Source organism: Plenodomus lingam (assembly GCF_022343315.1).
Source record: "Plenodomus lingam strain CAN1 chromosome Unknown contig_11, whole genome shotgun sequence".
NCBI lineage: Eukaryota > Fungi > Ascomycota > Dothideomycetes > Pleosporales > Leptosphaeriaceae > Plenodomus > Plenodomus lingam.
The window spans coordinates 391,013-405,099 of NW_027093929.1; the positions used below are offsets into that span (position 1 = coordinate 391,013).

Genomic DNA, 14,087 nt, shown 5'->3' on the forward strand with positions numbered 1-14,087 from the left:
CAAAGCCAAATCAAGTAATCAATGGTATTTGTGATATTATGCAATTCAATTGATATCTTCTCTCAAATTCTACATCTCGAGTGTACCATGCCCACCTTCTTTTCCAGCCCAATGCTACTCGAAATGACGGTAAATAAACTGCAATGCGATGAACGCGACATGCGGATTTGCTTGGAAGCAAAGGTACATTAAACTGTAGATGAACGCCCCCACGAACGCAGAACTCCATGAAACGACGACAAGATGCAATGATTAGAGGTAAGAGAATAATAATAGTCGAGACATGCCATCTCGAATAGCGATACAGGGGCGTACATGACAACGGGTAATCAAGCGACATGTAGTGTCATGAGACATCCAGGCATTGCTGCGCGAATTTAGAAGCAAAAGAGGTCTAATGCAATTGCCCGCTGACGAGTAACGACTCGACCGTGGCACCAATGAAGGACTTCTTGAGCGATAGATCGCATCCAAATCTGCAGCAATGATTAGTATCTCACTCCACATGGTAGTACACTGCCATGGAACGTACCTTTGTTCTAACTCGAGCTTGACATGTTTCTTCGTGACCTGCATCAAATCCGACTTTGACAGAATGTCCTTGATCTCAAGGTAGATGGCATCATCGCTGGGCAGATTTGTCATCTCCATACTATCCATACCATATCCACTCTGCGCAAGGCTGAGGCGAGAGTGATTGTTGTAACGCGGGAGGTCGAGGTGGGACATGGGGCGAGAAGGTGGCATACCGCCGTACTCTGATCCGGCCACACTTCCAAACGGCTTCTTGGTCGCATAGGTGTAGCCCGACATGACGGATTGATCGTCACGAGTGGTGTGTTGCTCCCACATTTCAGCCTGGTACTCCTCCCACCTCTTCTTCGGAATACTAGCAGGGTCGAACTTTCCTTCATCAGACACAATCACCTTCTGACCCTTTTCACCTGTGACGACACGAGTATTACCCCAGGAAAAGTCGTCCATGAACCAGAAGGAATACAAGGGCAGAGCAAAGGCGAAGATGGGCGTGGCAAGCATGTAGATGATCATCCAACCAATCATCTCCCACTTGCGACGTACGATGAAGATAATCATCTGAAGACCATAAATAGCTCCAAGCAAAATAAACGCCGTAACTGGAATCAAGTTTGGTTGCGCAATAATGGTGTAGATGAGATATCCGAGGTAGACGACAATGACGGGTTGAATGATTGTGGAAACCAAGTCCATGAACACAATGAAGCGCATACTGAAGCAGCAGAAACCACACAGCTGTTGCAGCGGAATCAGCTCAATGAGATTGTGCACCGTTGAGTTGATCCAGCGGCGACGTTGGGACATGAAGATAGCCCAACTGTCAGGTGCCACGGTCCAGGCATGCGCGCGCATGGTGTACTTGGTCTTGTACTTCGAGTGGAACTTGAGGAGCAGAGTTGTCAAATAACGATCCTCACCAAGATGCAGCAAGTTCTTTGTGTGTAGAGTATCGACACGAATCTCCTGATAGGCTTCGACTACCTCTTTGCTCACGAAGAGAGGCTTTCCAGTTTCGGCCGCACGAATACGGTACATGGTGAAACAACCAGGAAGACAGGTAACGGAACCAAAGAGACTTTCAAAGGCCTTGGTCAGGTTGTGTGAGATGTAGTATTCGTAAACCTGCATCATAGTGACGAAAGATGACTTGGCGTTTGTGAGTGCTGTTTCACCACAGATGGCAATGAGTCGAGTATCGTGGAGAAAGGCAGCTACAAACCGGGTGCCAGCATCGGGTGCAACAACGGTATCGGCATCAATCTGTAGCAGAAATTCGTAGAACGTGGGGTTGACGCCGATAATGTTGCGGATCTGGTGATGCATCTCAAGCTCGAGCGGACTCATCGGGAGATTGTAATGAACGCGATTCAAGAACCTCATAAGAATGATTTGCGAGTCACGCTTGCCACGATTACCAGGCTTGGAGACTTCTGAGGGCTTTCCAACTTTGACCACGACCAAGAACGGCACGATGTGACCCTGGACTTCGTAAAGACCACTGTAGCATTTTCCCATGTTGTGCTGACGTTGACCGTCTCCAAGACTTTCAAAGCTCAATGGATCCGGGTCAGTGGATTCTGGAACACCAAGAATGTCGAGTACGATACGAGGAGTTGGCTTGTCATTTCCCTGACCGATAATCATACCATCGCAGACAATGACAAGAAGTTTGCGCTTATCATCATACTTCATCCTCGCAGCAGAATCCATGGCACGGCGGAGAGACTCCTCATCCTCCGTGTAAGCAGGAATCGTGCAGATAATGAACTTGTCAATGTTCTCTGGGTCCGTCTTCCTGGAAAATTGAAGGGCTGCGAGAAATTTGAAACCGATGACGGATACGATAAGAATGGAAATAGCCAGGAGGAAGTATTTGGCGAACAAACACTTGGATGAGTTTCTGGTGTCCACATCGCCGACGTAGAATAAATTGTCGAGACATTGCAACATGTTGTTCTTCATATCGGCTGACAGTTTGAGGTTCTCCCAGTATTTGCCAAGATCTTTGCCTGCTTGGTATTGAAAGATTGAAATGACTTGCTCGTGCATAAAGTTGACGTTTGGTTGTTCTGCAGGCCTTTCTTCGCCAACCTTGTATATTGTCTGTCGACCACCGGTAACGTAATCGGTCATGTCGTATACTTTGCCGTTGAGATAAGCAATGGAGTTACTCTTGCCGGCCAAAGTCTTCAGATATTCTGGGCTGTATCCTACACGTCCTTTCATATAGTTGGCCTTCAGGAACAGCTGCTGCTCGAACCACCAATCTTTACGCGAATCGTTGGTGAAGGCACGGAAGTCATGGTATTGAGCGTTGGGGTCGGTAGAACTGATGAGGTTGTTGACGGCAGAATCCGTGTAGTTGGTGCTCTTGTAATTCAACTGAACTGCAGGATCAATCGAACCGTCGACACCGCGGCACAGAGCAGAGACTTGTACAGGAAAGAGGTTGGTTGCATCCTTGCCAGCATACTTGAGCAGGCTCCTTTGTGGTACGACATTGGGGTAGTGGAAGGGAATGAAATCGCCAAGATCGTAAACAATGCCACGAATAGCGACATATGCATCATTACCGTCCTTGCCGTCGTACGCGGTCAGTTCTGCAGCAGAGTAAACGTGTTGGGTCGGGCAGATGAGCATGGGAAACCCAATCATGAAGAAGACGACGGAGGCACAGCTCAACCAGATGAGCATGTTGATGGCCAGCTTCTCTCGCCATGCCATCCTTACGTCCTTGCGCTTTATGCGTCCAAGGACTCTGATGGCGAAGTCGGGGATGAACCATGTCATGCAATACACAATGAAAACCCATCTCTTTCGGGCGCCAGTGGTAGGAAGGACATCGACCTCTTCCAAATTCTTGTCTGCCGCCTTCTCGTCGAGGATCTTTGGTTGCTCCAAACCCTGGAACATGTCGCCATTCGTGATACCTGATGGTGCCTCGGAGCGAGCGTCAATGTCTCGAGCGCCAAAGTAGTTGCCACTCTTGTCGTCGTAGTAAGCACCGGGAGACGGCGAAAGCAGACCAGCTCTGACGTCTCCAAAGGAACGCCCAGCGTCAGGAGTGAGGAGATTGTCCTCCGAGCCACCCACGCCACGAGTGTAAGGAGCAACACTGTCAATATTGGCAAGCTCAAGCCAGCATTTTTCGCTGAGGAAGACGCCCGTCGCACCAACGCGAACTTCGTTCTCGCGCCAAGGCTTACTGTCAAGTACCATCTCAGCCTTCTCTTTGTCGCTGCCAACGATGGCGAGGTCGGTCTGAGCAAGGCCCAAAAACTCGGCAAACGGCAAAAAGATGGTATAATCCGCTACACGGAGCCGTTGGCTGATCTCGGCTATGCCCAGAGCCTGTACTTGTTGACGAACACATTTGCTATCGAACTGGTTCGCGATTCGTCGATCATTTGGCTTGAGACAAAAGACAAAGTATGGATTGGCTTTACGCAGACACGACTCGATGGTCCGCAGCGCGCTGACGAATTGACCCGCTGCACCAGTCTGCTTGTTGTCATTGTTCTTCCGGGACCCTGAAACGTTGCTTTCTGCATCGCTGACGCCGTCCTCATCAAACACGTTGATTTGGCGACCATATCTGCCTGTCTTGTCGGCTTTGCGCCGAGCCATGCTCGGCATACGCGAAGGCTTCGAGCTGACGGTAGCCTGTACGATTGCAGTCTTCTCCTTAGGATGAGACATCTTGTGGACGGCATCCTGCCCGAACAGCTGTTGGACGAAGGGCGCCTCTGCCGACTTCAATAGATGCATCATGTCACCCGAGATGAGCTCGGCATTCTCTTCAAGAAGTCCCTCCACGCTGTAATCAACATCTCCAGCAAAGTGGCGAATGGTGAATGTAGGCGAAGTGTTGGGTGTAGGAAAGTTGCTGCCGGGCTGCACAATGGTGGTACTACCAGGCAAAATAGCAGCATTCTTGCCATCGAAACGCTTTCGAATGGCGTCGAGAAATTGCATATCTGATTTACCGCGTCGCATCTGATCGTCTAGGATACTCAGAAGACCATTACCGGTTTTGAGAAGACCAGTCTTGGCTTCCGTGTTATCGTAGAAGGCCATGGGAGGAAGGCTGATGTCTTCTGCCTCGAGTTCCTGCATCTGGCGCTGGAAGAAGCTCTCTTGACAGAAAGTGATCAAGGACTCGTTCGCTGCGTTGTTGAGAAGTTGATCGAGAGCAGAGCCGGTGGAGGCAGAATTGGCAAAACCAGGGAAGTCCACCATGGAGATTGTGTTTGTGATTTGGTCTTGTAGGACAGAGATCCTCGAGTTCATCTGCTCCATAACCCAGGTGACCAAGAGTGAGTAGAGGGAACGAGCCAGCTCATCAGCGTTTGCCCGAGCGCCCTTGGGGTCTAACATGACTGTGACGCGTTCTCGGTACAGTGTCTTGGACTTGTACCGTAGACTTTGCTCGAGATCGGATATAGCCACTCCAAGGAATTGAGCAATGGGTGTCAAACACTCCTTGTTCTTGACCATGGTGATGGACTCGCCTCCTTCGTGGGAATAGCCGCCGCTGTCGTCAGCCGTTGGCGTGGTGGACTGACCCGTTTCGAACTCAAGCTGGCCAATGTGTAGAATGGTGGCCATGATTTCACATATTCCCGCAATGCTCTCCTTGCCAAACTCCAGGCGACGCAGCGCACTCTTGAAATCTTGAAAGCCCTTGGCATCGTCAATGCCGACCTTGAGTTGTGTGGGATGTCCCAGGTACCGCCATCGCTTGTTAGAGCCGATCGAGGTGCGGTTACCCGCAGACCCGTCTCCGCCCACGGCATCAAGGTAGAGATGCTTCTTCTCGGCTAGGCTCGTACCCGCAAGAAGGTAGTAGAGCACGTGGTATGTGCGCTCCCCGGTCGGCACCGAGGCAATGCGGCTGCGTTCAAGGCGATGTGCAATGAATTGGGCACCGAGCAGAGTGGCGTGGCTGGCCGTAGCCGTATTGTATTGGAGTTCTAGCAGAAGTCCAGACTTGGAAGCGACGGGCGTGGTGAGGGACTTTGTAGTTGTGAAGGCGTCGAAGACGAAGTTGGCATTCTCCACCTTCTTCGAGAGGGGCGTCGAAGAGTACGAGAGGAAGGATCTCAGCATGTGTCCTCGGATGGTTGTCTTTCCTGAACCGGATTCACCACTGGATCTTGTTAGCATGTAGCCCTCCCATGTTTCAGATGGAATTCACATACAGAAACACGATAGCCTGGTCTTCGGAGCGATGGCCCAAGCGCATATAGGAGCGTTGGGCGAGGTCCTCGGCAGCCTGGTGTGCGCTGCCTTCTTTACCGCCATCGACACCCCGACTGGCATCTGTATAGGTGTTGACGGCGACGATGCCCTGTGAGGAGAGTGTGGCAATGGGCAGGTGTGCATGGTATCGGCTGGCCAGGGCGGAGGTCAGGCCTGTATCGCTTTGCTGATGCTGAGGCAGGGCGGGCAGCGACGAATTCTGGAGCGGATTCGAGGCCATGGTGGGCAAGACGCGTCCCCGTGGGAGCGTTATGCAGTGGCAGCTGTCAGGCTAGGGCTGCCCGAATGAAAAAAAAAAGTGTCGGCTGGGCTTGTCCGGTCGATTGAGTTGGGGGTTCGGTCGGGTGTCTCGCAAGAGGAGAAAAAGGCTGCGGGTGCTGTGGCAGGCGTGTCCGCTGGAATGCAAACAAGACGTGGGTCGAGGGGGACCAGGCTGAGCGAACGGGAGCCTCGAGACGAAGGAAGAATGAGAATCGGCAACGAAAGTATGTCAAAGTGTCGACCAAACGAAGGTGAGATGGTGTTGAGCGCCGTTGGCCGGTGGTCGTCCCCAGGGGCCGAATCAACTCGTACTATTAGCAGGCGACGCTACAGAATGGCTAGCATGCGTCTGGCCGCCACCACCCACCCACCACTTGACACCCGAGAGGTCTGTGTTGACCTGGAGACCTCCTAACCAGCCGGCAAAAATAGATTTGTTACAATACAGGGAAACACTGAAGCTCACTACTGCTGGTCGGATCGTGCCCCACCGATCCACCACGCTTGCGTACCAACTATGTCCCGTACTACACAGCAGAGTTCTTTCATGCGACAACGCCGCCGACGACGATGAGCTGCGAGCAGACGCACTGCAGTGCGCACAGAGAAAGATGCACCTGCTCAGCATCACGTCCCGTTACTGTGCACTTGGAATGGCGCACAGCATATACCTGGAGAAGAGAAGAAACTGTACAGCAGGGGGTCGCTGATGCACAATGGGGTCCCAGGCGGCCTGACAATGACACACCCGTGTTGGATCACGTGCTGCTATGATGCCTTGGTTGTTCTTTGCAGGTGAGGGTAGTACATGGTAGTAGGTGGTAGTCTATTACGTGTTATGGAGGCAAAAAACAAAGACACTGGGCTGGGCGCAGTGCAAATCCTATTGACAATGTCTGCATGACAAACCGACATGAATGCCCAGAGTACAGCAATATTGCACAATACTACACTAGGACCGTAGCTTTTCGGACGGCGGAGACGGGTGGAAACAGCATGGTCTAGGTAGAATATCTAGCGTGTGTGTATGGTCGGTCCATGGTCCATGGTCCATGGCTGGCCATCCGCGTTGGGAACACGAGCAGCATGGGGCATTGGGAGGGGCACCCCCTATTTTCAATCTCGACAAAGCCTGACTGGGGGCGGCGAAACATGGCCTCCGCCGCGCGCAAAGGCAATTTAGGAGCGAATTGCAGGAGAGCCATGGGCTTTCTTGTTGTTGAAGAGGACAGGCCTGCATTCGACGGGGGAGTGGCCGGTACGATGCTGGCATTTGTTCCGCCCGCAGGCTATCATCATCGTCATCATCATGAGATGGGCGTTGAGGGGGGGAGGGGTGGCAACGCGAGCGAGCCGTCTTCCATGCCCATCCTGCATCACGATTTCTTGCCGGGCTGGTATCGATACAATAGATGGTGAAAGAATATTCCGCCCAGCGAGTGCATGTCAAGATCTGTGGCAAGCGTCTCAGCCTGCACATGGCTTAAAATAGGGGAGAGAGGCGGCACACGCCACTGCGACGGTATGAACATACTAGATACTAGGTAGGTTATGTCTTGTGTACGGTATGTACTCCTAGGGAACCATGCATAGTACGTACATGATATATACTCCTACCGACATGCCACATCCTTAGCATGTGCAGGCAGTGCAGGCAGTGCAGGCAGTGCAGTATGTATTTTCTACATAGCCAGTCAACAGCAACTGGACGTTGGGTAGGGGCCCTTGTCTGGCGGACAATCGATGAACATACCGGGAATTGGCGTGCAGCGAAACCTCCCTAACGTTACAGCGCCCTACCCTCCAAAGGCTACCTTACTACCTCTCCCCCCCCCCCCGGGGCATAGCGCCGATGGAATGCACTTCGCCCTGAGTCCTCGTTCTCAAACATCATCCGTTCCTCAGCCTGCTTCGAGTTTGCAGGAGTCTTTTGCGTCGTGTGTGTAGTTTCCTTTTCATACAGTCGTTTGATAATTCACCTTTCACCTTCGCTTGGCCCAACCTGACCTGCTCTTGCTGTGAAAGGCGCCTCCCGCCTCCTACACCCCGGCCCTCCACCCTCCACCAGTAATCGCCCGCCGACGGGTGGTGTCAGACAGCAAACGCGCATTCCGCACGCTTCACGCCTCTTTGGCCCATCACACATTCGCTGTCGAGCATCGATCCTCCTCCACCCATCTACCCAAGGGGCGACCCGCCTCTGCCCGCAACCATGAGTTTTGTCAACAACTCACGCATGTCCGTCTACTCGACTGCCTCCACATCAGCACCGCGTCCTGGCAATCCGCCTTCCCAGACATCGACCACTACCCTGCTCAACACCCTCAACTCGGCCTACAAGCATGGCCAGGCCTACAACCTCGAGGCCAGCACCAGTCTCGTTGTCAACACCTGGGTCAACTCCAAGACCATTGTCAATGATCGCATCGGCGGAACCGTCGATCTCGAGTTGGGACGAAAGGCTTGGGAGCACGCCCGCCGACGAGCCGAGGACGGCTGCATAGTTTTGGCGTAAGTGCTACGTGATGCCATTCTCCCATAATACACTATATCTCTCTTCTCTCTCTTTTCCTCTCGCCCCTACTAACTGACATGCCAGGTCACTCCACGAATCGAGTCCCTCGCTCTTCTCCCCCTTCGTTTCCAGCTTGCCTCTCTCGCTCCCTGGCAACTTTTACACGGCTCTAGAGGCCCTCAAAGCCTTTACTACCTGTGTCACACCCCAAAACCCATACACACCGCGCTATTCTGCCCTCGCAGCTGTCTTCACAGTCAACTTGCTGGGCAATGTCGTCGGAGCCGAGATCAAGCTCTCCACCTCGGGACTGGATGTCCAACAAGGACTCTTGAATATCCCTGCACACACCGGTTTCCGCGCCTTCGACGTCTTCTACTACCTCAACTCCAGCTCTGCGTCTAGGCAGGAGAAGTCATTTCTCAACATTGAGTCTCTGGACAATTACGCCCTGCTCAATCGATCCGGTACCTACGAGCCACCATCGTTTCTTCCCGATGCCGACGATGCTGCCGCAGCGGAGGACTTTCGCGCCAACCTCAAAGCAATCGGCATCAAGGGCGAGAAATTGATGAACCTGGTTAGTTGTCTCACCGGCCTACTCAAGCTTGGTAACACCATTGGCTACTTTGTCGATGAAGAGACACTCGACTCGGTGTGTGAGGAAGTAAGCACGCTCCTTGACATGCCTGCGGATCTTCTCCGCCAAAAGCTTGGAACGAACGAGCGCGAAATTGCCATTGGCGGCATCTACGAGGCCATTGTCGACTATGTGCTGGCCCACGCAAACGCCGCAATCAAAGAGGAAATCACTGCTGCCAAACGAGGCTTCTCTTCAGCCAATAGTGATGGCAGTGGCGCCATGACACCCGTGGACTCGGACGATGGAGACATTGTGAACATCACCGTTGTTGAAATTCCAAGTCGTGCGCTCGGCAAGGCGATTGCCCTCCGAACCGTTTTCGATGACAGCGAAGGCATCAATGCTGAGATGCGGGACGACGGTGTGCCAGTGCCTTCAGCCGGCAACTCGGTTCTCGAGACTATGCGTGAAGCTTTACTCAACTGCGCGCCAGAGCTCGGCATCAGTGGACCCGGTCACACCGCAAAGGAGGCCGATCTTGAGAAGCGTGAAGCTGTGCTTGACAAGATTGCTCTCGAGACCCCTGAGGAGGACCATTTTTTGCGACAGGTGCTATACCCAGTTCAAAACAATGGTATTCTGTTGGGAAAACACGGCCGCTTCGATCTCGCTATGACGGTAGCTAGTAGCCGTGTCTGGTTTCAGCTCGCTCTCCACCCCACTGATTCCATCCCCACCTCGATCAATCAAGATCTCAACTCCACCTGGCAAGCCGGCGTGGTTTCTCGGCAACTGCGAGAATGGCGCCTGCCTGAATGGGCAAACCGTCGGAACCGCTGTCTCGACTTCACAGCGGACTTTGATCATCATGAATTCTTCGAGCGATATCAAGCATTGGGATGCATGGATGGCAAAGAAGGCATCCAGAACTGGATTCTTCAACGTGGCTGGAGTAACGGAGAAGTGGTCGTCGGCCACGAGCGAGTTTGGGTGCGAGAAGGTACCTGGTGGGAGGCAGAGTCACAGCTCGACCTCAAGCAAGGTGACATGGGCGCCTCCCCCAGCATGTTAGGCCAGATGATTGGAGCGGGCGGTATGGAGAGTGGCTATCCTGTTCAAAATCCTACTGCCAGCGCTTTCTTTCCCCCCCTACCAGAGATGAGGAGCGCAACACCAAGCCAGAACCCATTCCAAAGCTCGGCCAGCTTGGCTGCACGAAGTGCCATGGACGCCAAATCGATGGCGCCCACCACGATGACCGCCCCTGTTGCACAGGGACCCGGTGACTACGGATTGGGCGCTAAAGGTGATGAGAACAAGGGGGTTACTTACTACGATACCGAATCTGGTGGCAATGCTGTTGTGACCGAGTCGCCCATCAACGCGAGCCGCAAGATGTGGGTTGGTTTTGTTTGGGCCGTAACCTTCTGGATCCCCTCACCACTATTGAAATGGGTCGGCCGCATGAAGCGACCTGATGTCCGCATGGCATGGCGAGAGAAGTTCGTCCTTGTTCTCCTCATACTACTTCTCAATGGCGCTATCGTATTCTACATCGTCGCATTCGGTAAATTGCTATGTCCTAACAAGGACAAGGTCTGGAGTCGCAAGGAAGTATCTCAACATCAAGGTGAAAACGACTATTACGTCAGTCACCATGGTAGTGTGTACGACTTGTCGTCTTTCTGGAAGAAGCAACACAGTGACTCCAACACCGAGGCCACCCGCGAACGCATGATGGGCATGGCGGGTGCAGACATGGACCCATATATCGTACCACCACTGTATCTCGCATGTCCCAACCTGATTCCCGACACCATCAACAACCGCGCCATGGAACTTTCATCGAATGAGACGCTTGAGGACGCTTGGGCCATCCACAAGTCTGGATCACGTACCAACTTGGCAGATAGCAACGCTCTCAAGCAAGAAGATTGGTATCCTAATAAATTCATCCCGGCTATGAAAGAGTTCCGAAAGGGCGACCTTGTCTGGGAGACCAAGACGATCAAGCAAGAGGGCGAAGATTTCAATCGCATGTGGTTTACCCTGGGTGACAAAGTCTACGATTTGACAGACTATTTCAAGACTCTGGACATGATGAACAATTTTCAACAATATCAGTTCCTTGACCCGAAGCTCATCGACATGGTGAAGAGCAATGCTGGATCAGACCTTCAAGAAGAATATACGAATCAGCTTAACCAGACAGCACAGGCATACAATCTGCAATGTCTGGAGAACCTGTTCTTCATTGGCAAGACTGATTTCCGCAAAACCGCAAAATGTCAAGTCAACGACTACATCTTGCTGGCTGTCACCATTATTCTCTGCACCGTTATTGTCGTCAAGTTCTTGGCTGCCCTTCAACTAGGTTCACGCAAACGTCCTGCAAACCAAGACAAATTCGTCATCTGTCAGGTACCAGCTTACACCGAGGGAGAGGACCAAATCCGAAAAGGTCTTGATTCGCTCACTGCACTCGCCTATGACAACAAGCGTAAGCTCATTTGTGTCGTGTGTGACGGCATGATCGTTGGAGGTGGTAACGATCGCCCAACGCCGAAAATCGTTTTAGACATCCTTGGTGTTGACCCCAAAGTTGACCCTCCTGCCTTGCCCTTTTGGTCAGTCGGCGAAGGAAGTCAACAACTGAACTACGGCAAGGTCTACTCTGGTCTCTATGAGTTTGAAGGCAATGTCGTTCCCTATGTCGTTGTTGTCAAGATGGGCAAAGAGTCAGAACAGCACAAATCGAAGCCAGGTAACCGAGGCAAGCGCGACTCACAGATTCTGTTGATGAGCTTCCTCAACCGCGTTCACCACCGTTCGGCAATGAACCCTCTCGAGTTGGAAATGTTCCATCAGATCAACAATATCATCGGTGTAGATCCAGAGCTATACGAGTACCTCCTCATGGTAGACGCCGATACGATGGTCAGGCCTGATGCTCTCAACCGTCTGGTGGCAAGTTGCGCCAACGATTCCAAAATTGCCGGAATTTGCGGCGAGACGAGTCTGGAGAACGAAGATAAGTCTTGGTGGACCATGATTCAAGTCTATGAATACTACATCTCCCATCACTTGTCGAAGGCCTTCGAGAGTTTGTTTGGGAGTGTCACTTGTTTACCTGGATGGTAGGTTTTTCCCATGCCAATATCCTGTACTATGCTAACCCTCTTCAGTTTCTGCATGTATCGTCTACGCACCGCCGACAAGGGCAAACCTCTCATCATCTCGGAGAAGGTCATTAGGGAGTATGCTGACTGTATTGTCGACACGCTGCACAAGAAGAACCTGCTGTCTCTCGGTGAGGATCGTTATCTTACGACCCTCATGACTAAACACTTCCCCAACATGTCTTACAAGTTTATTCCGGATGCTTATGCTCTCACGGCCGCCCCCGAAACTTGGAGTATTCTTCTTTCGCAGAGACGTCGATGGATCAACTCGACCATTCACAATCTTGCAGAACTTGTCTTCTTGAAGGATCTCTGCGGTTTCTGCTGTTTCTCTATGCGTTTTGTCGTCTTCATTGATCTCTTCGGTACCCTCGTCCTACCGTCGGTCTGCGCCTACCTCGTCTACCTTGTCTATACCGTTTCGTCTGGTTCTGGGCAGTTCCCCATGTTCTCCATCATCATGTTGGCTGCTGTGTACGGTCTTCAAGCGCTCATTTTCATCATCAAGCGTCAATGGCAACACGTCGGCTGGATGATCATCTACATCCTCGCTTTCCCGATTTATTCCCTCGCACTGCCTCTCTACTCCTTCTGGAAGCAGGACGATTTCTCCTGGGGTAACACGCGTGTCGTCATTGGCGAGCAAGGCACCAAACAGGTCTTGACAACTGACGATGAAGGCTTCGATCCCAAGTCCATTCCTATGATGCGCTGGGACGAGTATGCTGAGCGCAACGAACTCCCGGGACGTCGCGGACTTCCGGGCCATACTTCTGAGAAGGGCGGATTCAGTGCCTGCGACGACGAAGCCTACGAGATGAATGACATGCAATCTGTGTATTCGTCTGTCAAGCCCGCATCCACAATCATGTCCAACATGCAGCACATCTCCCACATGCCACCCCAGTCGCCAGGTCCATATCAAGGCATGCAAACGCGTCAATCTACGTACTCCAGCCTCACGCGCTATCAAGACAATCCCCACGACAGCCGTTTGATGTCAATGGGCGGCATGAGTGACCACTATGGCCGCCAATCACCATATGGCCAGCGGCCCAATATGGGAGGATTCCAGAGCTCGGACAATCTCATGACCTCGACACCGCCCATTCGTGGACGTAGTCCCCTTGGTTACGCCCAGTCACGACCAGGCAGCACTATGAATTTCCAGACTATGCAAAGTGGGCCATCGGACAGTATGATCATCGAGACCGTGCAGGGCTGTCTAAGGGACGCAGATCTCGACAAGGTTACCAAGAAGCAGCTCGTTGCGCTCACAGAACAGCGTCTACAGACTCAGCTCACGGGCGAGAGGAAGATTTTCCTCAGCCAGACCATTGATAACGAGCTTGCGAACATGTAAAGACAGAATGAAGTAGAAATTTTGCATTTGGGGCGGTGTTTATACATGTACATGTCTCCACGACATTTTTTTTTGCATCTTCGTCGCCACAGCTATCATCGGCATCGCCATCCATCATCCTCATTGTGTCGATCCTTTTCGTCCATCTCTCTCTGGCGCAATTTAGTGGGAAAATCATTTTTGGAAGTACGTTCGCGTTGTTGTTTTAGTTTTGGGGGTGTAATGTCACCATAATTGAGGTTATGGTTATACATGGTGTAGATATAAATAAGCAATTGGGATAGTCTTGTAACTCGTGGTACTTGGTTCTCTGTTTTTGTGAGCGCATAGCATTGTGTCGTGGTTACCCGATGTCGTCAGGTGTAAGGGTGTTGATGATACGAA

The 14,087-nt window shown here is 52.0% G+C and overlaps 2 protein-coding genes across 2 annotated transcripts; one reads left to right on the forward strand and one right to left on the reverse strand.

Annotated features, from left to right (window-relative positions):
• Positions 1-25: 25 nt before the first annotated feature.
• IAQ61_000541 (uncharacterized protein) lies at positions 26-6,346 on the reverse strand. Its single transcript, XM_066094714.1, has 3 exons — positions 5,739-6,346; positions 533-5,686; positions 26-476 (listed from the first exon to the last, which is right to left on the reverse strand). Exons 1-3 carry the CDS (start codon positions 6,017-6,019, stop codon positions 395-397), a joined length of 5,517 nt encoding a protein of 1,838 aa, XP_065955022.1. The 5' UTR covers positions 6,020-6,346; the 3' UTR covers positions 26-394.
• Positions 6,347-7,879: 1,533 nt separating this feature from the next.
• IAQ61_000542 (uncharacterized protein) lies at positions 7,880-14,041 on the forward strand. Its single transcript, XM_003842768.2, has 3 exons — positions 7,880-8,571; positions 8,660-12,295; positions 12,344-14,041. The coding sequence occupies exons 1-3, from the start codon at positions 8,273-8,275 to the stop codon at positions 13,701-13,703; spliced, it is 5,295 nt and encodes a 1,764-aa protein (XP_003842816.2). The 5' UTR covers positions 7,880-8,272; the 3' UTR covers positions 13,704-14,041.
• The last annotated feature ends 46 nt before the right edge of the window (positions 14,042-14,087 follow it).